Genomic DNA, 24,783 nt, shown 5'->3' on the forward strand with positions numbered 1-24,783 from the left:
ATTTCTGATTATGAAACTTTTTAATTTACTTTTTTTTATAATAATTTAATTGCTATAAATATCTAAAAAAAATTTTTATATCTGTCAACTTCAGTGTCATTAAAATTTTGAGTTATCAGCTGTTTTTATAATTTACAAAAATTCCTCTAAAATTGGCGGGAAATTCGATTTTTAAAAGTTCTCTAAAACTTAAATAGAAAACGATGGCGCTAGTGTATCAATCAAAACTATTGTTATTGTTATATTATTATTTTATTTTTTACAGTTTATTGTTTATTTACAACAATAACAGTTTAACCTAATATTTAATCATCAATTTGATTAGCAAAATTAAACACAGTAATTACTTACTTAAATGAATTAATGTTAATTAACTACTGTCAACTATATCAAGTAATCAGCTAAACCACTTTCTTAACCTCATCCATATGTTTTGAAATTTATTTATCCAATTAAAAATTAATTAAATAAATAAATGCAAGTACCTTAATAATTGTGGAAAAATGTTTGGAACGCTGAAAAGTAAATTTCAAACTGTACAAGATGGTATTTCAGCAAGGTAAAATTAATAATTATATGTGCAGTAAAAATTATTTTTAAGTACTTTATTATTTATTATTATTTACGATTGAATGATTCAGTTTCAAAGGTCTGACACTTGGCGAAAGTCCAAAGCCTAAAAAACCAAACGCGGGTATTGACCGAGTTAATTACAATGCCGGAGCAGATGTTTTGCATCACTACCAATTGCAGTGGAATGAATTGCATGAGCTCGCTGAAGAAAATTCAATAAAAGCACATGAAGTTGATGTGCTTGTTGGAACAATTTATGAAAAACTTAATAGAGAATGGAATAATATGACAATATTAAACTGTACTTTGGCTTCAATACCTAAAATAAATCATGACATTCAAAATCTCATGGATCAAATAGGTAATGTTAGTTAAGTGCTTATAATTTTTAAAAAATTGCACTTACAGTTTTTAAAGTTTTTTACAAATTAAATTTTTTTTTTTGAATTATTTTTTTAATAAAAAAATTTTTTTTAATTTTTAGATGTCAGCTAACGTAATTTTCATTTCGAAAAAAAATTTTATCTTTTAAATTACATTTTTTATTTATTAAAATTTATACATGTCAATTAGTTTTTCTCATTTTTTTGCTATAATTTATAGCAAATATTTATTTATTTGATTTTAATCCCAGGGCAACAGCCAAATGTCAAGAATACAAAAAAAATAGTAATATAAAGTACATGTAAGTGTATAAACAGGTCACATAGACATATTAAACAATATTAAATTAAAAATGAGATTAATATAACAGTGAAAATGAAATGACATATGAGTCAGCAAGGAATTTAAATTAAAAATAAATGCCAGAACAAAGTTTAGATTTAGTATTTGGACCACTACACATTACACCAATTTTAACAACTTGAAATTTCCTCGGTAGTACCGATTTATTTGTTAAAAAAAAGTTTTGAAATTTTTGAATATTTGCTAAATTAATTTTCATTAAAATTGATAGACATCTAACACATTTTAGAATTTAACTCAACAAAAAGTTTATTAGAAAATAAATTTCACATGTAGAAATTTTATAAAACTCTCAATGATGATATTTTTATAAAATATTTAAGTATCATCCTAAATTTAATATTTGACTCAAGCTAAATAATTGTAACCAATTGATTAAAAAATTTTATTCCAGGAACTCTGGAAGAAGCTTTTGAAGAAGTTGAAGCTGCATTATTTAAATTAGAGGATTTAAATGAAACACTTGAGCTCCAAAGTAAACAGTTGGATCATAGATTCCAGTTGGCGTTGTATAAAGAGAAAAAATTATCCGAATTAGATAACTACAGAGGTATTTATTAATAAATAATATTTAAAATATTCTTCACGAATTTTTTATAATTTTTTACAAATTCATAGTTTTACATTTTTTTTTTTTTTTTTTTTTATGAACATCAAAAATTTTTAATGTATTATTATTTTCTGTTAATTTAGTCGCATTGGCTAGTGAACACTCTGAACGCGTATTGCAGAAAGAATTAAGGCAACAAAAAATGTTAAAAGAGCGGCAAGATACATTTGATGAAGTATTCAGAGGTGAAATTGAAAATTATAAAGCGACGGGTGTAGTACCACGTAAGTTTGCTTTTTTCTTTAAACATTAACTGTAATTTACAAGTAAAATTATGATTAATAATTATATAACTGCTCTTGTTTATTTCCAGGAGGAGCAACATCACAACAAGGCCCTGCACTAGAAGAAATTGTTTTAGAAGATGATTCTACAGATTTCGATGAATTTTTACAGAGTTAAATATCAATGAATTTTAATTTTGTTTTTTTTTTTTCTACCATATTGTTTATTCCAGATATATTATAATAATCATGAGTTAATAATTTATTATTCATATTAAATTATTAATATTTATTCTAAATTATATCACAAATGAAATACATATGTATAAATATATTTAATATAAGTGGTATTAACTGTAGAAAGCTTTACCTATATATATGTTTCAATGTGAGTATATATTTTAAGTATACACAATGTTTAGTTTTTAATAAAAATAAATTTATATGGAAAGATAAAAAACCTATCACTGGCTAATTACATTTTAAATTATTTATTTTACTGATAATCATTCTTAGAATTAAATTATTTTTCTCAGTAAAATATAAAAAAAATTAATGTAAAATTTTTGAAGTAGTCTTTTTATTAATTTCTTCTATGTAATGTCGCTTTCATTACTAAAGTAGTTTATCCTACTACACTGAGAGAAAAAATTTATTTAAAAAAAAAAATCCCGCGAAATTTTAGCCAAATTTTCAATTTTTTTGTAAAAACCGCCAAAAATCCAATTTTCATTTTTTTTTCTTTTCTTCAGTTCAAGACCTAGTTTGAAGTCTCAACTAAAGCCCATATTTTTTTTTTCTCTTCAAATGATCCCACTGGGAGTTCTGCTGTCAACGCGGACGCATCTTTTTTCAAAGGGCTCGCCGGGAATGACGTCACATTAGCAGAGTTTTTAATATTTTTTTTTTCAAAATTTCAGTAATCCCTCATTAAACATGTATCTTCAAGATAGTAATAAGTTTGAGTAAAATATTTCATTTTTTATATTAAAAAAAAATTGTTGAAAATAGACCATTTTTTCCCGGAGAAAATCCATGTAAACCCCTCAAGAAAAATGACAGTTTTTATTTTATTTTACGAAAAGTACCGTTCCGATTTCAATAAAAATTGAGAAAATAAGAGTAAATAAAATATTAATTATTCCTTACAACTAAAAGTAAAGATTAGAAGTTTATCTTCTTCCTAATCAATAAAAAACTTTCAAAATTTATCTCTGTCTCTTTTTCTCAAATACGACTTTACAAAGAAAAATCAAATACTAAAATTACTTTTTTAAACAAGACTACTCTTTTAGGTTCATTACAAAGGATTTAAGTTAAAAATTGATTGGATCAATTATCAATGTTCTATTCAGACTATATTAGTTTAATTATTCGAATTTGCCTGAAATTCAACAATAATAAGCAGTGACATAATTCTTCAGTATATCACCAGCTAGATACAAGTATAATAAATTTATCTTAAGATCACATTTGCGTCATTAAAATGCCTTTGTCATTCTAAACAGCGTTTATGAGTGCAATAATTTTAATCTGTATTATCATATTTTCGTTATCATCATCATCATCATCATAATCTTGATTAATTATCATGAAAGATTTGCTTCTGGGAGTGCGTATGCTATCACGGTACAAGCTACGGGTAATTAATGTTTTATTGATCAAAAATTTCGTTAGTATCACTCACAGATTTTATTCTCAGATTAAATTTTATAATCCGAGTTAAACTAAATAACAGGTTTACCTATTCAGTAATCTTGGAAGTTTTTGAAGACCTTCATTAGTTAACTAACAAAACGCGCATGCGTTCGAAATTGTATTTATTAGTGGGTAGATTCTTTGTAAATTTATTTGGGACTTTTTTTTCAGACAATTATTTTTATGTCTTTACGGAGTTTTTCGGCTAAATTGATCAAACTTTCAAATACTGACGTCCTGAAAAATCATGATTTTTTCATTATTTTTATTTATTCAAGGTATTGTATCCTAAAAACAAATACAAAAACTAACATTTTTTGTATAACAATTGTTAATTTTATTTTTGTATAGTTTTGCATTACGCAAGTGCTGGTTTCAAAGTTGACACACAAAATTTGAGATTTCTAGTTGGTGAAGAAAAATCATTTGATCTTTATTTGACGTAAGTGATTTGATTCTTATGTTACGACAATATTTGATCTCGTAGTGACGTATTTTGTTTTATTTCTGCAGAGAAAAATTACCGAATGATGCGACTGTGATATTGAGTTCTACACAAGCAGGTCTAGTTAAAATAAGACCTTCAGTGTTCAATATAACTAAGAATAATCAAAATTTACATTGGAATATCAGTGTGACGGCATTATCACCTGGGTATTTTGTGATCAGTACTAATGTGACTTCTGATATTACAGAGTGCGTACTTTCAATTAAAGTATGAAATTTTATTACAGTGTTTTATGATGAAAATTTGACACAGTGAGCTGTATTATTAAAAAAATGTTTTTATAAGAATTTTGATTCACTTTAAAAAAAAAAAAAAAATTGTGAAAGTTATTTTTTTTTGTCATTATAAATATCTTTTATAAATTTGAATTTTATTCAATTAATTGAAAAAAAAAACAACCATTAAAAAAATTATTCTTTAATGTATTATAACATAATAATAAACTATACAAAAAAGAGTTTTTATTATTGATAAAATTTTTTAATAAATAAAATAATTATAAATTACAATGATATAAGTATTAAGCTCTAACTTGAATAGAATTCAATTGACAGCGCGTTAATATTAATTGAAAATTTAATTATCAGTTTAAAGTTCACAAAAATTTCAAAAAAACTAGTTTGAATTATCGTTCAAATAAATGTCTTTAAGGTATTTGTCGTGGTAAAATATTGTAAAAAAATTAGAGATTATACGCACTGCAAAAGTATATGAACTTGTAAGCTAAGTAATACATAATTTTCAATTGAATTCACACAGTAAAAAATTTTGTTTCAATGCGTCAAAAAACATTGTGTTAAAAATTTTTGGACGCAATGACGCAAAATTTTTTACTGTGCATCTCGGGTTATAGGTGGTCAATCGACTTGAAATTTCAAGGGTAATTATATCATCATGTTCTTAATAAGTATACAAAAATTTAGAATTTTCTGACGCTATGTCTTAACTACAACAACTACCTTAAAATCATTTTTTAATGACGTTCATTTTTTAATTGTTTACAAGTGGGGTCGACCTTATTTTTGGCTATATCTAGATGAAAAATTAAGATTTTTTATTTTTTTTTACTCCGCTTTTTTTTTACGGTGCATTTATGATAGAAAATATCGTGAAAGAAAAAAATAAAGATTTCGATAGCTTTTTTGCGTTCAAAAGTTGGAAAAAAATTTTGGCTCTCGTGTTTTTGGATAAAATTTCTATTTTATCTTTTTTTTATGTTTTTGATATATTTTTTTTTTTTTTTGACAATTACAAGAAAAAACGAACAAGTTAAAAAAAAAGTTGAATTTTCTAAAAAATTTATAAATTTTTAGATTTATAAATTTATAAATGTAAAAAGTCACAATTTTCTAAAATATTTATAAATTTGTTAAAATTGTGATAATTAATTATGTTTTTTTTTTTTTAAATCGTTCATTTTTTTATGAATTTGAAAAAAAATAAATATATCAAAATTTTCAAAAAAAAATTTTGTTCAAAAAAATGAAAATTAAATTGTGAACCCCACTTGTAAATAATTACCGTAAATTTTTATAACAATCTTTATCGCGTAATAATTATGCCTACTTATAAAACCAAGCGACTTTTTAAGCAAATGTGCGATAAAATATTTCATTTAAACACTTAAAAAGTTTTAAATTAATTTTTTAACAAAACAAGCCACTACTAATGAACTCTTTTAATTTATTTTCCAGTGTTTCAAGTGCATTTGTCGTGGTGACAATAGAAAAATCGATATTTTTATTTTACCTAAGCGAAGTTGTCGGTTGGATCTACTTCCTAACATGGACCACAAGTTTCTACCCTCAAGTATACGAAAATTTCAAACGAAAAAGCGTAGTAGGATTCAGTTTCGATTTTTTAGCGCTCAATATTCTCGGATTTTTTATGTACGCTCTATTCAACTGCGGGCTTTATTGGATACCAGAAATCGAAGTACGTAAATCTATAAAAAAAAGAAAAAGTAATAACAATACTAATAAAACTATTATTTCAGAGACAATATTCCGAAAGATATCCAAGAAGTTTGGTCCCAGTACTATTCAACGATGTTTTTTTTTCAATTAATGCTGTTATAGCAAATTTAATAATAATGGGGCAATGTTTTATTTATGAGGTGAATAAAAGAGACTACTAAGCTTACATTAAGTATATAAAGTAATAAAAACAACAATTACAATAACAAAAATAATAAGAATAAATGATACAGAATTTTTTTAGACTGGCACGCAAAGAGTTTCTATCACTGCGAAAGCAATCAACGGTATATTTGGAATACTCGCAGTAGTTTCACTTGCATTATCTATCGCAAAAGTAACTCTATGGCTCGATTTTTTCTATTTATGCAGCTACATAAAGCTTGTTATAACAATAATCAAATATATACCACAAACGTACTCAAATTGCATGAGAAAGTCCACATCTGGTTGGAGTATTGCCACTACTCTCTTGGATATTACCGGCGGAATTCTCTCTATGCTTCAAATGATATTGAACTCTTACAATTACAGTAAGCATTTTTTTTTTAATCCATCGAACTTGATAAAGATTTTTCATTATTAATATTAAAGTTCTCGTCCATATTTAAAATATTTATATTAATGAATTTTGGGAATTTGGACAATGAATGAAGATGTTAAGTTATAGCTTCATCAGGCGAATTTTTCTGGTTAGTATCCTCGTCTAGTTCTTACAAAATCAATAGATGTAATAGACTAAAACAGCATATTCATAATCTCAAACATTTTTTCCAAATTACAATATTATCAACTTGTTAATTAACAAATTTAGTTAATTAACAATAAATTTAAGCAACGGGTAGCTCAAATGGTAGAGTAGCCGACAGGGAAAAAAATGGTCTTTGTTGGAGCATTTCCGCTGCAATTTCAAAATTTGGCCGGAAGTATCCAAACAAAGCTCCTGTAAAAAATTCTTTGAAAATCAAATAAATCCTTTTACGCTTAAAATATGTCAGGAAATGACCAACTTAACTGCTTTCAAAAGCGGAATTCAAAATTCCAATTTTAAGAGGTCCATCACGGAAGTTACATTTTCACACACCCTAATGAATATGCTGTTTTATTCTATTACATCTATTGACTTTGTAAGAACTAGACAAGGGTACTAACCATAAAATTCGCCTGATGAAGCTTAAATAAATCAGCTAAATGCTCCAATTCTTATAATTTTACATTTTCATTTATTGTCCAAATTCCCAAGATTGTTATTTAAATTTTTCTTTATGATTTTTTAGATGACTGGGAAAGTATTTACGGCGACATAACAAAATTCGGGCTTGGTTTTATTTCAACTTTGTTTGACGCAATTCTCATTTTCCAACATTACGTACTTTACAGGTTTGTACTTTTATTCATTATACAAGCTTTAACAAAGAAGACAATATTTTTTTGTCCGTGAAATTTATTGCTCAGAAACTCGGCAGTGTCTCACGCCAATAACATGAAATTTGCATTGATCAATAAACCAATCGGTTTAAGTGTAATTGCTTATAAAATTTACTTAATAAAAGAATTACGGGTCATTAGCCTATTCACAAAAATGACAATTTACAGCAGAATTTACTGAAATAACATAATCATTATAATAATTATCGTGCTGCTAACGTCAATAACTTTTTTGTTCTCTGAATACTTGTTTTTACATAAATATAGTTTACCAACACGGATTATTATACGTAATACAAATTTTTATTGAGCATAATATAGTGTTATCATCTTCTTCTTTGGTAAAGAGTAAACACCGATAAATTTTATAATAATTATTATTAGATTATGATCTATAAACTCTTAATTACAGGTATGAGCCTCATCTGATGAAATCTCATTCGTTCATAGATGTTTTGACATGAAGATATTACAATTCATCTTGAATTTTTACAAGGAGACGACAACTGATAAAATTATTGAAACTGACTTAAAAAAAAATTAACGAACTGTTGTTATTATGTTTTTATTAATTTATTTTTAAAAATTTAATTTAGCTTGACGCAAATAAATTGTTAAAATGAATATACGGTTATTTTTTTTTATTCATTAATAAATTTATATCACAATTCATGCATCTTTATTGTTGTATTGATATTAAATTATAAAATTTATTAAACTTCTCAACAGTATTTCAACTCGAAGAACATTGGGAACAGATTTCACGCATGCGCAGTGACAAAAACTGTTTAGTAGTCTCGGATATAAGTATTCACGTAAAGTTTTCTATCAAGAGTTGATAAAGTAAAGTCTATTTCGAAATAATTACTTAAAAGATGATTATTGAAAATCATGACATTAAAGTTAGCTGTCATTTGACAATTTTTTAATTTTTTTTAATAAATAAATTTGCTCCAAAAAATTATTTTAAAAAAATTGCTTTTGTAGTTTTTTGATATTTTTAAATGTCAATTTCTTTTATAAATTTTTTTGCCATAATTTATTTGTTAAAAAAATTCTTAAAATTATCAATTATCAGCTAAGTTAATTTTTATTTGAAAATTTTGAAAATTAGACTTGATGTTCCGTACATTGCAACATTTTGAAATATTTTGTTTTGCTATGAATTAAACTTATATCAGCCGAAATTGTACAAGAATAAGAAGATACGTCACAATTGTACCAGCAATCTAAAAGTTGATAATATTAGAATTTATGATAATGTAAGAAATATCTGATTATAAAAAAATTTGAAACGATTTCGGGTCGTGAATTTTAAGACAAATTTTTGTGACTATAAAACATAATCAAATCTTTGCATTATGTATCGTGCGATTTAAATTCAAGTTATCATAAACTGTTTCAAATTTTTCTTCTAACCAACGATATTAATAATTAATATTGTTGTAATTACGGAGTGTAAAAGAACACCATCCAAATCAACTATTTTGTAGACAGTGAATTTAACATCTGTATGTAAGAGATTACTTGAGAATTCAATCAGCTGTAAAAAATTGCAATCATCTTTAATTGGTATCAGGATTTTTGATACCCCGACAAAATATCATTGCGACAGAATATTTAAATAATAGTTGACAAATGTTGTCTAATAAGCAATATTTAAAGTTTTTGTAAAGCCGCGTTACAAATATTTGTTGGAATGACATTAATAAGTGTTAAAATAAATTTGATAATTTTTTTCAAATTTATTGTTTTGAATTATTATATTAAAAAAATTGAATTATTTAGAATATTTTGTCTAGAGTTTTTTTTTTTTGGAATATTTTATCAAGGGATATTTTGTCGGGGTATCAAGAATCATGGAACCCTCTAATTATTCTTAAAATTAATGTGAAATTATAAAAATTTTCAAATAACGATATTTGCTAAGAGCATCAATAATTAAATGGACACTGTTATGCATTAATGTATTAAGTGCTATGGAAATCTTATGAACTTAACACACTATTGCATAACAGAGTCCAAATGTAAGTAGTTGAAGCAAATTACCGTGTTTCTGACTTGAGGATTTTCCTTACATCGGTCCATAAGTAAATGAACGCTAAAAGCGATATTTTTTACCTGAAAATGAAAAAAATTTCTGTCACTTAAATTGAGTAAAAATGACTGAAATAGTAGTACTTCTCTCGAAATTCTGATGGTATTTGTAATCAATGCAAGGAAGTCAAAAACGTCATCAAAAACATTGAACTGCTTTCAATGTAAACGAAAATAGAAAAATCTCCATATTTTTTCGTAACAAGCGGTTCTAATACGTAGTACAAATTATACGTAGCAGTTGCGACGAAATATAGAATAGCTCCTAAGGTAGGAAGTGCGTAAAATTCGGCAACTTTTCTGCTGATTTCACACAGATTTTTGTGGTAATAATTAATCGTTTGCACAGCATTTATAATAGTCGATTCACTGACAGTAACTCTTGGAACATAAATCGAATCGAACTCGACTTCAGTATTGATATTTCCAAGTTTCAAAATCATGTTATTCAAATTCCGAAATCGTAGAAGAATCCTGTTCAAAAAAAGCGTGTACTGAGTCAAAGCCCAGCTGCTGATTACATAAGGAATTGACCACAATGGTTGTACAATCGAAAAGTATAAACACAATTCAAATAAAAATACGCCATTGCAAATAATAAAGTTGCCAATGAATACTAAGTACATAAGATAATCCTTTTCCGGTGAGTAAAATTTGCATTTTTCATGTTGCTGTCAAGGATGTGCAAATCGTTCACAATTTTCACGATGTCTTTTTGATATACAAAATGATTTGTATATCATTTTGATTTGTAAAATGTAAATCAGCCATATAATTTTGACACTCAGTAGTCCAAATCCCATAATACAATACAAAATTATTTTTGATGCAATCGTTTCATGGCTTTCAAAAGTCGGTACCTCTAAGTCATAGACTAAGATTAGATAAGCACATAATAACAAAATTAAAAAAATATTGTAGACGTATCCATAGGTTGAAACTTTGTGTGGATTGCCAAGATCGCCCCTTATGATTTTTGAGGTGTCCACTTGCCAAGGCGCCAATCCCAAAATTTTGAAAGTAAATATATAGCAGTTTAAGATTATTCGCTGGTATAATAAAAGCGAAGGTATTTGAGAATTGTTGCGCTTGTAAAACAGCTTTTGATCCATGACTGGTTGTGGTGTGTGATGAATTGCGGTGTAACTGGATGATACATTTTATTAGAATCGATCGGAGATATAGATCTATTACTTAACCTAATTAATTAAATTAGCGTTAAAATCATTCATTTTACGGTGATGTTAATCGCTTTAATTCTTGAATAAATATGTGAAGGGCGTTGTATTGATTACTGAGGTGTTATTGAAGACGGAATTGGGTGAGAATGATAACATATGTCACAACTGAACCAAAAGCCTAAAATTTCAAAATTATTATTATTAATATTATTATGTGAGTTATGATCAAATATGAAAAATGAAGCTGGAATATTTACGGAGTGCAAGAGAGATCCATCTAGATCTATGATTTCGTGAGCGGTGAATTCAAAATTTCTGTGTAAGAGATCGTGTGACATTAACATTCTATTAACTGTATAGGGAAAGAAAAATTGTTTTACAAAAATTTTTTAAATGTGTAATGAATGATCAAGAATAAAAAGAGTACCATTTGTTCAATTTTTGAACTTTTAGTGCATCGATCGAGTAATAGATGAATGTAGCCTACTGTTTTTTGACTCTGAAAAAAATTTTGATTAAATTTACTGAAGATTTAAGTTTTCGAGTCAAAGTCGATAAAATAAGACAATTTGAAATTATTGATGCTCCTGATGAGAACTGAAAGATTCTGAACAATAAATAATATAAATTGGATTTTTAAAAATTTTAGTTGTTAATTTATTATGGCTAGTATACTACTAAACGATTCAAATTCGAATTGTTATAAAAGGTGAATGAAATTAGGAAACTTTTGTAGTAAACCAAAAAAATTTTCCGATCGTAGAGCACTTTCTAATACTTATTATCAGTTTTATAAAATTTTCACAAGTATTATTGTTTTCGAAATTTATTTTTCTTGATTCGTTTGTTAGGAAAATCCTATAAATTTTATCAAATTATACAAAAGGGTTTCTATGTGATTTATACACAGAAAAAAAAAACCTTTGCATTAAGGAAATAACTTTAAAGAATTTTATCGTTTTGATTTAAGGGGGATAGCCACTGTAAAATTAAAAAAAAAAAAAAAAAATTTTTTTTTCTTTATTAAATCAAAGTTTATACATTCAAAAATATGTATCTCGAGTTTTATATTAAAATTTTGAATATTTCTCGAGTAATCGTCATTTTTGTAAAAGCGTTTTTCTCGAAACTGAATCGATTTGCAACTTTTTTTTTTCGTATTTGTTTATTCAGTAACTGTAGTTGCACGTAGGGGATTTTGAAAATTTTGATTTTTAAGATTTTTTAGGGCGTTTAAATCTGAAAAAAAAAACGAAAAAAATTTTAATGGGTAGAAAATAAGAAATGTCTTAGATCACCCAAGAAAATTACGTTCTTCATAAATTTTTTTTTTTAGTTCAGAAAATTTTTTTCTCTACTCAAAAATTGATTTTATCTATATACTAACACAAAGTCATAATTATAATATGAACATTAATACTTCTCTCATAGTTTTAGTCACGCACGTAGTCAAAGCAACAAAATTAAAAATTACTAGAAGTGACCATAAGCAAATGTCGGCAAGAAGAAACTCGCGGGATAGCGAGGACTTGATTTTGTGAGCCAATAATAAAATAAAGTAGCGTGATTCTACAATTGTTACTGCTGCAAAATAAATAACAGCGACTAAAGTTGAAATAACAAAATAACTTGAGAATTTTTTAGAAATTTCATAAAGCTTTCTATGATTGTTATTAATATCCATAATATCTGCAATGATTAATTCATGAAGAGGATCCCGAGGAGTGATTAGCGTCTGAATTTCCATTTCAGTATCTAGTCTTCCCACTTTAAGAATAATATTATTAATGCATTCGATATGCTGGTAGATTATCGATAGTACAATGGTGTGTTGTATTAATACCCAATTCAGCAGCATTATTGGTGTGTACCATAATACTATTAACTCGAATAGATAAGCTATAATCCCCATAATCATTATTGACGCGCACAAAATAAAGTTTCCAAAATATGAGATTTTAATAATATTATTTTTTTTTAATTCACAATATTTGGATCGTCGCAAATTTTTGTTAACACTGTTAAGTTCATTAGCGTTATTAATGAAATCATTTTGACGCAAAATACTGTAAAACCAGATGGAAACACACACAAGACTTCCACTACTCATTAGAATTATTTGAAATAGCATCATTGCCGATAAATATGCATAATTTTTTTCCCATTCTGGCGAAGAATACAACACTGCAGAGTATCCTACCAACAATATTATCAACAACGCATTGTATAGAAGCCCGCAGTTGGAAAATTCACATGGAGATTTATTTTTAATGTCTTTATCATTAGAGTCAAAAATATTATAAATATTTACGCTCCATGGTGCTAATCCTAATAATTTAAATGTCACAACATTACAATAGATTACGATACGTGTGATTAACAGAGATAGTTTATTGCTGTTTTGATCCATACTAATAAATTTTAATTTTAATTTATTAATTAAAAAATAACTTAAAATGATTCAATGTACGGATGATGCGACTTGTAAATATGAAAACATCAGCATTTGTGGTGATGCTTAAAAACAATCAATTAACTTTGTTTATCTTTATGGCACACGTCACACTAATGACTTCTTCAATTATCCATTTAAAGTAATTGTTAATATACTAAATTGATTGTTTTTAATTTATTGAATAAATTATGAAAGGTTTTAAAATTACTTACCATGCGCGATAACGATTGGAGACTTTGCATTAATTTGAAAAATTGATAAAATTATTTTATTTTATTCTCAACAAATTAAAATTGAGAAATAATTGTAGATTTAAATTTAGAAAATATATTATTTATAAAAATTTATAAGAATGTTTCCTTTGAATTCTTGGATGGTAAAATGATTAATTGGAGCAGCTTTTGAATCTATGTGTATTCAACTTAGAACCCAAAAAAATTGAGTAAAAATTTTAATGTAATTCGTCATTTTTTTAAATTTTCAAAAATTCAAAATTTAACAAATTTGGCATTTTTTTAATGTTTCTTTTTCAATAACTCCAAGTGTCCTTTCAAACAAACGAAAGGCCACTCCTGTATTTATAATAGCGATCGAGATATAACAAAAATAAAATTGAAAAACTGGAAAAATCGCGAAATTTTGAATTTGCATATTTTTTGAAAAAAAATTTTTTTATTTTTTTCCTTTGGCAGAAGTTCGATTGAAAAGTGATGTCATGTGTGAGAACGCTGAAAAAAAGACGTATAATTTTTATTATCACAGAAAGTTGTAAATTTTTGAAGACTTGCGAAACGACACAAAAAGTTCTTTCCAAATAAATAGTTTTTATTAACAATGTAGTACAACAGAAAGATTAAAGTTTTAAATACGTCGTAAATACATCGCAGCATCATTTAGATCAATTATTTTTATCTTTAGCATCCCCAAAAATTAACATGAAACTTTTTTTGATTCTGTTTAATAAATAATTCTTTAATCAAAAAATGTACATTAAAATCAGCTATTTTAAGTTATAGTCTATAAAAATAAATATATTTTTAATGTAATAGTTGATCGTGAGACTACATTTCTGAGTTCTTGATCCATTGTTCATGAAGGACGGAATTGAAACAGTAAAATGAGGTTCATAACAATGGTCCCGAAAATCTAAAAATTATAAATATAACTAAAAATGTATTATCGCTTTTAGAATATCATTTTATAACACAATAAATAATGAAAAAATACTAATACAAACCGAAGATATAAAAGAACCATTTAACTCAATTATCCTGTAATTACTTAGTCTGAGATTTCTATCCAAAAGATCCCATGAGAATTCAATCAGCTGCAAAAATTACGAATTTTATTTTAGAATTTTTGTATCCCAGCTTTTCAAATTCCTTCTAAAAATACCGATTGTTCAACTTCTTGGTTCAAAATACATCTGTCCATGAGTAAATGAATGCAGGAAGCTGTTTCTGCAAGCTAAATCAAAAAGAGTAAGAAAATTTTATAATCAAATTCATGAAGCTTGAAGTAAGGTACCCGCGGGTAATAAGGCCTGTCGGGTAATAAGGCCTAAGTGATAGAAATGCTATTTACAAAAAACCGCTTCCGCTAAAGACTTCTCAAATTTTGAAATTCCAGCAGAAATGCCCAAACAAAGCTCGTGGTAAAAAATTCTCTGAAAAAATAAATTCTTTACGCTCAAAATATATCAGGAAATGCCCAAACACAATTCCTATTAAAAGCGGAACCCAAAATTCCAATTTTGGGAGGTCTATCATCAAAGTTACATTTTGGAACACCCTAATTTCCAGTATGTATAACCCGCAGGCCTTATTATCCTACCTTGGTAAAATAAGGCCTATTTACAAGGTTTTTGAAAAAATTTAACTCTGTATTTGTTTATGGTGAAAATTACCATTACTCCATTATATTTTATGGCTAATGTATTAATTTAAAAATTAATGATACATTTCAATAATTAAATGCAATATTTTCGATTTTTTTCAAAATCTCCCTTAGCTAGGCCTTATTACCCGCAGCTACCTTATTTCATTACGAATTCATATGTACAAATCCTTACTTCACGTTCAATCCTGATAATGTTGGTATTTAACGCAACGAAACAATTCACAGCCACTAAAACTGTAGCGCCACTTTCCATCGCATCAAAAAGTGTTAGCTCGTCACTTTGGGTAATAGTTGCCCCAACCAGAAAGTATAAATTCATCATAGATATTATCATAAAATAAATTACTGTTATCAACGTCGGAAATGTATAAAAATCCGTCATTTTATTACAAATATTACACAGTTCCAAATTGGCATGATTGACGTTTTCAATGTCATTGACAATCGGCTTACAAAGGGTAATTTTATCAGTGAATATAGTGCTTAGTTCATCGTCTGAGTACATATTACCAAATTTGAGGATTGTTCTGTTGATGCTGTTGAACCTTTGCGTTATAATGCTCAAAAATAAAGCATACTGTGCCAAAAAATAACTGCTGATAATGCACGGAACCATCCACAGTGGCATAACAACTGAATGATATAAAACTAAATTAAGTAATAATAGACCACCAGAAAAAACAGAGTTTACAATAATTATATAGTAGGCATGAGAGTCATTAATTAGTGAGTAATATTTACAAATTTCTAGATTAGTATCAACGGTATACAGGTCATTCGCAATTTGAACAACCGTTTTTTGATAATAAATATAAACGAACCAGATAATAATTACGCCAGTTGTTCCAAAAAATCTTAAATTTGTTACCACAATTTTCAATGAATTTGAACTTACATAATTTGGAATGAACATGTCTTTGTACATAAGCACTATTACATAAGCGCTTAAAGTGAAAATTAATAAAACGTTGTAAAAAAGTCCCAATTTTGAAACTTTGTGTGGATAAGAAATATTTCTGTTGATGGTATTTTTCAAAATTTTTGAAATATTTAATGCAGAAGGTGCTAATCCGAGAATTTTGAAAATCAATAAAAAACTATATAATTTTAAATGTGAGCTGTATATATGAGAACTACGTTTTTGATAGAACTTTTGATCCATTGCGCTGTGCTAAGGTTAAAAGTGACGTATTCAGACTATTCATTTTCTAGCGCTGGCAATTTTTTGTGAGCAATGCATTAAATTCTGTGGCATTATCGTACTATGAAATCGCAAGATCAATCACTGGTTCAGATAACTAAATTAATGGAGTGTTGCATAGTGAATAATAAATTATTTTTATACGGTGGTAAAATAATTAAATAATTTTACATATAATAAATATTCTTTAGTTGGGTTATAGATAATGGATACAAAAACGATTGAATATGATTAATATACAGTGCTTCATTATTAAGTAGGCTAAATTTATTAATGTATTGAGTCAAAATATAAAAATATTATGGTATACACTTTTGAGAAGAAGTCTGGAACATAATGACTGCCAGGTTACTAGTTCATAATTAATTCTCGAAGAATTCTAATCTAGTCGGTTTACAATTGATATTCTCATTTCATCTTCATGGAAAATAAATTTTTGAAATGCTTTTCTTGATAACGAATGACAATCCCATTGGAAAGTTGAATAAATTCATCGTACACGAAATTGAGTGAGAATAATCAAGTAGGTTACTATTGTACCAAAAACTGAAATCAATAAATTTTATGTTCACAGAAAAAAATATTTACTCGGATCAAGTAAATAATTTTTAAAAATTTCTTCTTGATTTGAGTAGAAAAATTCTTAAACTAAGAAATTTTTATTGGATTAAATAAATTTTTCTTCATTCAAGAATTTTTTGTCTTGATCCAAGACAATGAAACTCTTCAAAATTATTTTCTTGGTTTAAGAATTTTTCTCTTGATTCAAATTAATTTTTTTTTCTGTGTTGAATTGTTAAAATCATCATATTTAAACGCTTCGTTTAATCACAGTAAAAATTTCGTTTGATCAACTCACTGAATGTAGAAGAGAACTATCAAGTACGGTAATATGAAAAGCGGTGAATTCAACATTTCTGTGCAATAGATCTCGTGAAAATTCAATCAACTGTAACAAAAATGTTGTTTTTCATTACAACAAATCAAAATATTCCCACAAAATTAGTGTGAAAAGTACCGATCTTTCCGTTGTCAAATCCATGATGCATCGATCTAACAGCAAATGAATGTAAAGAGCTGTCTTTTTGAACTATAAAAACAAATTATAGTGTCTTCATCGGTGAATTAGCTTGAATTAAATCACTCACCTCTCGAGTAGTACTAGTGACACTAGAAGTAAACGCAGTAAGATCAAAAAGTACTATAACAAACCAAGAAACACTGTCTAAGTGTACCAAAAATGGAGGTATTGTTCCATAGCTTTTATTGGTGATCGACAAAAACAAATAGCGTAACTCATAAATGGTCGTCATAGCAAAATATATAATCGCTGATAAAATGGGAATTGTGAAGAAATTAGCTACATCATTGCATATTTTGCACAGTTTCTTGCTAGCATAATTGATGTTCATTATATCTAGAATGATTGCTTCACGAAGATGAAATTTTGTAACAAATAATTTCTGAAATTTAATCTTAGTGTCAACATTTCCCAGCTTTAGAAGCATTTCATTTAAACAAGCAATATTTTGGTTGATTACAATCAGTGTTATTGTATACTGGATCATTACCCAACTGACCAAAATACACGGTATGCTCCAAAACGGAACTGACACATATTCATGAGTGACTATTCCAACTAGCATTATGAAGAAGCACAAAATAAAATTTCCGAAAAAAATAAAGTAAGTGAAGTAATTGGTCTTCAGTTCATAGTGCTTGCACTTTTTTAGAACATTGTTCACGCGGTAAATTTCATTAGTTACGCTTACAATAACACTTTGTCTTAAAATGTAAGTAAACCAGATGACGACGCTGGTTATGGCGCCCAAAATAATAAGACCTTTTCCGATTATACCCAGTGTACATGCGTGAATGTAAATTTTCTCCCACGACGGAGATAAGTAGAGCACTACGAAGTATGTCGTCATAGATATTATCAACAATGCATTGTAAATGAATGCATAATCTGACACTTTGCATGGAACGGTTAAATTAATAATCTCATGTTTGTTGTGGTTATTGAAGAAACATGAAATTTTTATTTCGAAGGGTGTTAATCCTGATATTCTGAAGCAAATTAAGTAACTATAAAATATAAGACGCTCACAAAATGGCTGGATGGTAAATAATTTACGGCAAAACTTAAGTTCCATCGTCTTTCAACGAATGGTTATAATAATTATAGTAAGACGTAATGAGTATGTATGTCGATTGATCTGTTTCGATTACTGGAAAAATTTAAACTGTGTTCAGTTGGATGTTTATGCAGAGTAACTCAATTCAAATGTACCTATTAATGTTTACTTTGTATTGTTGCGACGTTTTAATAGCCCATTCATTCCAACTACCACTCAAGCAAATTGATTTTTTGCGATGAATAAGCTCTAGTCTTAACTTTAGTGAAAATAAAATTATATGAGAACAATGAGATACGTGATGATTGTTCCAAAACCTGTAAATGTAATTATTGGAATTTGATTTTTTATTTACTATTGTGTAAGATATGATTACCACATGGAATAAGAAGCTGATAAGTGAAATAATGCTATAACAATTGAATTCAAAATTTTGATGCACAGTATTATGTCAGAATTTGAGTATCTGTCATTGAAAAAAGGAAAATTATTTTTAAATGGATATTGAAAAGATATTACGTTTCTGTAATTGAATAATTTATTTTTTCAATAATTGCCGATGAAAATACAAATTACTCACAGTTATTTCATATTTTGAATTGTATTTATTTATTGCGAGAAGTTAAAATAAATTTAAATTAAGAATAGTGTTAAAAATTTCAATAAATATAAATTAATAATAGTGCGAATAAAAAAAAAAAAATTATTTCATTTTAAAAAAAGCGTGGGGTGCTTTTTAAGATATCATCATTTTGATAATCATTATACTCATATCTGTCAATAAAATATTTATAACTCCTCTTCTAGTTTTGTAATAATGTTTATCAGTTAAAATAATTAGATCATAAAGTGCGATTACAAACGACAATTAACGTACTTAGTTAACAGCCCAATTATAAAATACAAACTATACATAATAGTCATTATGATAAATGCAAGGATGTATTTTTTCTTGAATCTACATAGAATTGGTACCTCAAAAAAACAATTTATAATTTATTGCTGGTTACGAAATTGAATAAGAATAATTAGGTAAGTAACAATAGTTCCGTAAATCTGAAAAAAGCATCATATCTGATTAAAGTGATTCTTAGTAATTTTATGTAGTTATTACCGTTTGCAAAAGAGAACCATTAAGTGCAATCACTCCATAAGCATTGAAATTGACATTTCTGTAAGATAGATCACGTAAAAAGTCCAGTAGCTGCAAACCAAAGTTCAAAATCATTAACTATTTTCATGATAAAAAAAAAAATTATAGCTTACCGATTCTTTGGTAGTTAAATTCATTGCGCATCGATTTAGAAGCAAAGAAATGTACTGCGGAGTTTTTTAAACTAAAAAAACGTTCATTAATAAAAGTTGAAACGCTTTTTGAGTGGATATCATAACATACTTCTCGTGTGACCCTGGTGACATTTGAAGTAAGAGAAATCAAATCTAAGGATACTATCAAAAATCAATTTCCAAAGTCCAAAAAAAGTTTTGGTAAATCATTATCAGTTGCAATGATAAGTGATAAAATCATAAAATATGAATTAAATGTTGTAGATGTTACAAAATAGACAATAATCAGAAGTATTGGGATAGCATAAAAATCCGCGACCTGGTCACAAATGTCACATAATTGCATGATTGCATTACTGATGCAATTTATATCCTTGATAGCAAAATTACGCAGTGAAACTTTTGAACCAAGCGCTGTTTGATAATAATTTTCTGTATTTATATCGGCGAATTTAAGAATTTTGAGATTAATGCTTTCGAAAAATTGAGAGATGACATTCAATAGAAGTGTGTATTGTATCAAAACCCAACTACTGGTGACCAACTAATGGTCCAATCCACAAAATAGCTGTATACGCTCCGGAAACAAAACATTCAGTCACGATAATACCGAAGCACAGGCAAAAATTGGTTATAGAAAGAATATGGAGCCGACAATCACTTTTTAAGGTGAATCTATCACAACTTATCAAATTTTTATTAATACTGTACAATCCGTTAGCGATAATTATCATTTTTTTCTGTTGCAAAAGCCAGATTACAACGAGAACTAAAGTTCCATAAGACATCAGATATTCATCGATCTTGTCGACCAATTCTGATTTCAAGTAATTCTGCGACCATAGTTTTAATAATAATACCATTGCACAGTAAGTAGATAAAATGGTCGCCAATAAAATGTAAGAGCTTCCATATTTTGATGGTACAAATAGATTCATTTGATTATTATCTGGATTTTCAGCTGGTATTTTGTATAAATTAACTTTCCAAGGTGATAATCCGAGAAATTTAAAAACGGATAATAGACCATAAAATATGATTCGTTTGTATGGTAAATTGAAGTAATTACTTGTATTTCCACGTTTACGGAACAATTTTTGCTGCATTTTACAGCGCTGTATTTGGTAACAAAAATGAGGTCGCGAAGGGTGTCTGAGTAGACAAATGATTGTACCTTTCAATCATCTTGTATGACATTCATATTTTATGTGTTTATGTAATTACTCATTCGTTTTAAAGCACTTTTTGCTATTTTTATTTTAATGAATTACTTCAGCGGTGTTATTGATCAGTTTTATTAATAATATTGTAACTGTACTTATGCATGATTGGAAGAGGTGCCTTACGATGAACATAATGTAGTCAGACAAGCAAAAAGAGGTCCTATGTTAATAAAAATTTCACTTCACTGACAGCGTAGGAATCAAACTTGAATATTTTTTCCGACGTCTGAAACGTGATTTAAATTATTAAGAATTGAAGGTTTTTGAATGATGATGTAGAAATAATGAAGACATCGAAAGTTAGTTCGAAATATTTTATTCAATGATCTTTATTAACAGAATTTAAACAGATTTTTAATAGCAGAATTTATTAAACATGATGCCGGAATTATTTATTTTTCCAATTCAACGTTAATATATAATTGATGAATTGAGAATAATAAAATAGATTAAGATGAAGAATCTGAGAATCTGTTGTTGAAAAAAATATTTTTCTGGGACAATATAAGATAATTTGTGGTACCATATAAATATGTTATTAATCATGAAACTGGACAAGAATAATTAGATAGGTAACCATGGTTCCAAAAATCTACAAAATGAAAATAGTATTTAATTAAAATGAATTAAAATCCTTAATGATTTAATAGGATTATTACCGTTTGTAAAAGAGATCCATCGAGTGTGATCACTCCGTAAGTAGTAAATTTTACATTTCTGTGTGATATATCACGTAAAAGATCCAATAGCTGAAATAAGATACATGTGTGATGTAAAATTCATAAATCATTTATTCATTTTATAATTTATAGATTATGACAAAGCTTACTGCTTCTCTGATGGAAAAATTCGTTGAGTATAGATGAAGAAGCGAACAAATATGATGCGGAGTTTTTGAAAACTGAAAAAGTTAAAAAAATTAATAGAATTTATCGATCATTGTACAGAAAAAAAAATTACTTGAATGAAAATTACTTCTCGAGTGATTCTGGTGGCATTTAAAGTGACAATCAGCATATCAACGACTGTTATAAAAGTCCATATGCCAATCACCGTAGAAAGTATCATAAAATCTGACTCCTTTAACACAAACACTGACAAAATCACATAATATATACTGTATGTGGTTGTTGTAATGAAATAAACAAAGATCAGCAATGTTGGGATCGCATAAAAGTCCGCAATCTGATTGCAAACGTCACATAGTTGCATGATCGCATTGTTGATACAATTAATGTCCTTGACATCGAATTCTTGGAGTAAAACTTTGGAATTAATTAGGTGGTAACGATTTAGAAGCCCAAATTTAAGAATTTTGGCATTGATGCTTTTAAACAGTTGAGAAATAATAATCAATAAAAGTGTGTACTGCATCAAGACCCAACTACTTATGATGAACGGTGCGAACCACAACACTTCAGCGTATATTTTCCGAACGAATAATTCACATACAAAAAAAACAAAGCACAGAAAAAATGGACCATACAGATAACATGCATGCGAAAATCACTTTGGAAAATGTATGCATTACAACTTTTTAAGTTGTTATTAATACTGAACAGTCTGTTAATGATATTCACAATTTTTTTCTGCTGTAAAATATAATTAAGCCAAATGACAACGAGGATCAATGATCCATATGACATCAAACAAACGTCGATTTTGTTGATTAAATCTGAATCAATGTACTCTTCCTTCCACAGCCCCATGACTATTATTGTTGGGCAGTATGCAGGTGAAATGATCATCAGTAAAATATTGTACAAGGATCCATATTTTGATACTTCAGCGAGGTTTTCTTTATTATTATTCTGATTTGGAGCTACTAATATTTTAAATATATTCACTTTAGACGGCGATATTCCGAGCAATTTAAAAATAAATAATAAACCGTAAATTGTAATACGTTTGCAGAATAGATTAACGTTATACTTATGGGCGTTTTTACGTTTATGAAACAATTTTTTTTCCATTTTGCAAAACTATATTCAGGAACAGGAATGAGGTCGCTATGGGTGTTTGAGTGGAAAAATGTATAATACTTTTCAATCATCATTTATGACTCATTTTTATTTTATTTATTTATGTTGTTTCTCATTCACATTGATTTTTTTATTATAGCTCTTAATTCTACAGTTATTTCAATAAATTGCTCCGATGGGAATATTCATTGGTTATTGATGATATTGTGGTTATACTGATTAATGATTGGAATCTGTGATTTGTGATAAACACATAGTTAGATAAATTGATGAAAATTTCACTATTGTAATACTACGAAACATTTAGAAATGAACTTGAACACGATTAATCAGTAAGAATAAAATTGTATCCAGTAGAAGCTATAACTTAAACTCCAAGGAAGAGACAAAAAAATTCGAGTTATAGAGGATTTCGAGTCAGGCAGTAACTGATTTCGAGTTAGGAAAGAGACAAACGGAAAAGAAAAAGTCAAATACATTTATATACAAATTCAAGTTACATAGATAAACAACTTTGACCACTCTCAACTTTCTTCATTATATCTACTTCATTTTTGATTATTGTCAAAAGAATACACTGATAAAAAAATTTACTTGACTCAAAAGCCAAACTCTTGAACCAATAATTCCATTTTGAAGAAAATGATTTTCTTGAGTCAAGAGAATGAATTCTTGAAACAATAAAATGTTTTTAGACCAAGAATAATTTCTTAGCTCAAGAATTTATTCTCTTGGCTCAAGAAAATCATTTTTTCAAAATGGGATTCTTGGTTGAAGAGTTTGGCTCTTGAGTCAAGTCAATTTTTTTATCAGTCTACTCAAAGGAATACCAAATTGTTCCGCAACATCCTTTTTTTTTTTTATTAATCTTTCACAATTAAAATTTGTATTGTTTTCATATAATAATTAAAAATTTTATTGATAATTATGATGATACAATGAAAATTACTCCATAAATTGAGGAATAAACATAACTTAAAAAAATTCTACTATTTGATCACAAATGTCACATAATTGATATCACAGCGTTATTATAAGAAATAGTTATTAAATTATTAATTATGAAACTGGACAAGAATAATCAGGTAAGTGACCGTGGTTCCAAACATCTATCAAAAAAAATTGATCAAAATAGTTCCTCTAATAATATATTATTATTATAGGATTATTACCGTTTGTAGAAGAAATCAATTGAGTGTAATCACCCCATAAGCAGTAAAATTTACATTTCTATGTGATATGTCGCGTAAAAAGTCCAATACCTTGAATAAAACATATCACTGTGAAAATTTCCTATTAATTTTTATTCCGTATGCTAATCATTTTTTACTATCGTAAAATTGTTTCTATGTTAATTCAAAAAATATGAAATAACTTACTATTTCTTTAGTAGTTGAGTTCATTGAACATCGATGAAGGAGCAAGCAAATATGGTGTGGAATTTTTGAAAACTGAAAAAATTTTGAAAAATTGAAAAATGCGCGGCTTGTTCCGCACATTCAATTTTTAATAAAAGTTTTTATGCATTTCAAGTTTTAAATAGCACACTTTTGTGA

General features: G+C 27.4%; 2 protein-coding genes across 3 annotated transcripts; both read left to right on the top strand.

Annotated features, from left to right (window-relative positions):
- The first annotated feature begins 233 nt into the window (after positions 1-233).
- Dysb (dystrobrevin binding protein dysbindin) lies at positions 234-2,618 on the top strand. Its single transcript, XM_074244817.1, has 5 exons — positions 234-559; positions 642-934; positions 1,715-1,870; positions 2,014-2,154; positions 2,244-2,618. Exons 1-5 carry the CDS (start codon positions 504-506, stop codon positions 2,330-2,332), a joined length of 735 nt encoding a protein of 244 aa, XP_074100918.1. The 5' UTR covers positions 234-503; the 3' UTR covers positions 2,333-2,618.
- A 965-nt stretch (positions 2,619-3,583) lies between these two features.
- Positions 3,584-8,388, top strand: LOC141528672 (cystinosin-like). 2 transcript variants are annotated; one of them, XM_074244833.1, is made up of 9 exons: positions 3,584-3,599; positions 4,024-4,130; positions 4,204-4,294; positions 4,366-4,548; positions 6,055-6,295; positions 6,357-6,476; positions 6,581-6,869; positions 7,614-7,716; positions 8,177-8,388. In XM_074244833.1, exons 2-9 carry the CDS (start codon positions 4,100-4,102, stop codon positions 8,226-8,228), a joined length of 1,110 nt encoding a protein of 369 aa, XP_074100934.1. In that variant the 5' UTR covers positions 3,584-3,599; positions 4,024-4,099; the 3' UTR covers positions 8,229-8,388. The 2 variants fall into 2 exon arrangements, with proteins under 2 accessions (XP_074100934.1, XP_074100933.1); XM_074244832.1 differs by lacking the exon at positions 3,584-3,599 and having other exon boundaries at positions 3,828-4,130.
- The last annotated feature ends 16,395 nt before the right edge of the window (positions 8,389-24,783 follow it).

Source organism: Cotesia typhae, unplaced genomic scaffold (assembly GCF_013202065.1).
Source record: "Cotesia typhae breed Kobodo isofemale line unplaced genomic scaffold, CoteBio_Ctyphae contig_44, whole genome shotgun sequence".
Classification (NCBI taxonomy): Eukaryota; Metazoa; Arthropoda; class Insecta; order Hymenoptera; family Braconidae; genus Cotesia; species Cotesia typhae.

What these genes read in the sequence shown, in the direction of transcription:
- Dysb (XM_074244817.1), top strand. Translation starts at nt 504, where the DNA reads ATGTTTGGAACGCTGAAAAGTAAATTTCAAACTGTACAAGATGGTATT. An exon ending in CAAGATGGTATTTCAGCAAG is followed by an intron (nt 560 to 641) that starts GTAAAATTAATA and finishes TGAATGATTCAG; the next exon opens with TTTCAAAGGTCTGACACTTG. An exon ending in AAATCTCATGGATCAAATAG is followed by an intron (nt 935 to 1,714) that starts GTAATGTTAGTT and finishes ATTTTATTCCAG; the next exon opens with GAACTCTGGAAGAAGCTTTT.
- LOC141528672 (XM_074244833.1), top strand. Translation starts at nt 4,100, where the DNA reads ATGATTTTTTCATTATTTTTATTTATTCAAG. An exon ending in TCATTTGATCTTTATTTGAC is followed by an intron (nt 4,295 to 4,365) that starts GTAAGTGATTTG and finishes TTATTTCTGCAG; the next exon opens with AGAAAAATTACCGAATGATG. An exon ending in ATTGAACTCTTACAATTACA is followed by an intron (nt 6,870 to 7,613) that starts GTAAGCATTTTT and finishes ATGATTTTTTAG; the next exon opens with ATGACTGGGAAAGTATTTAC.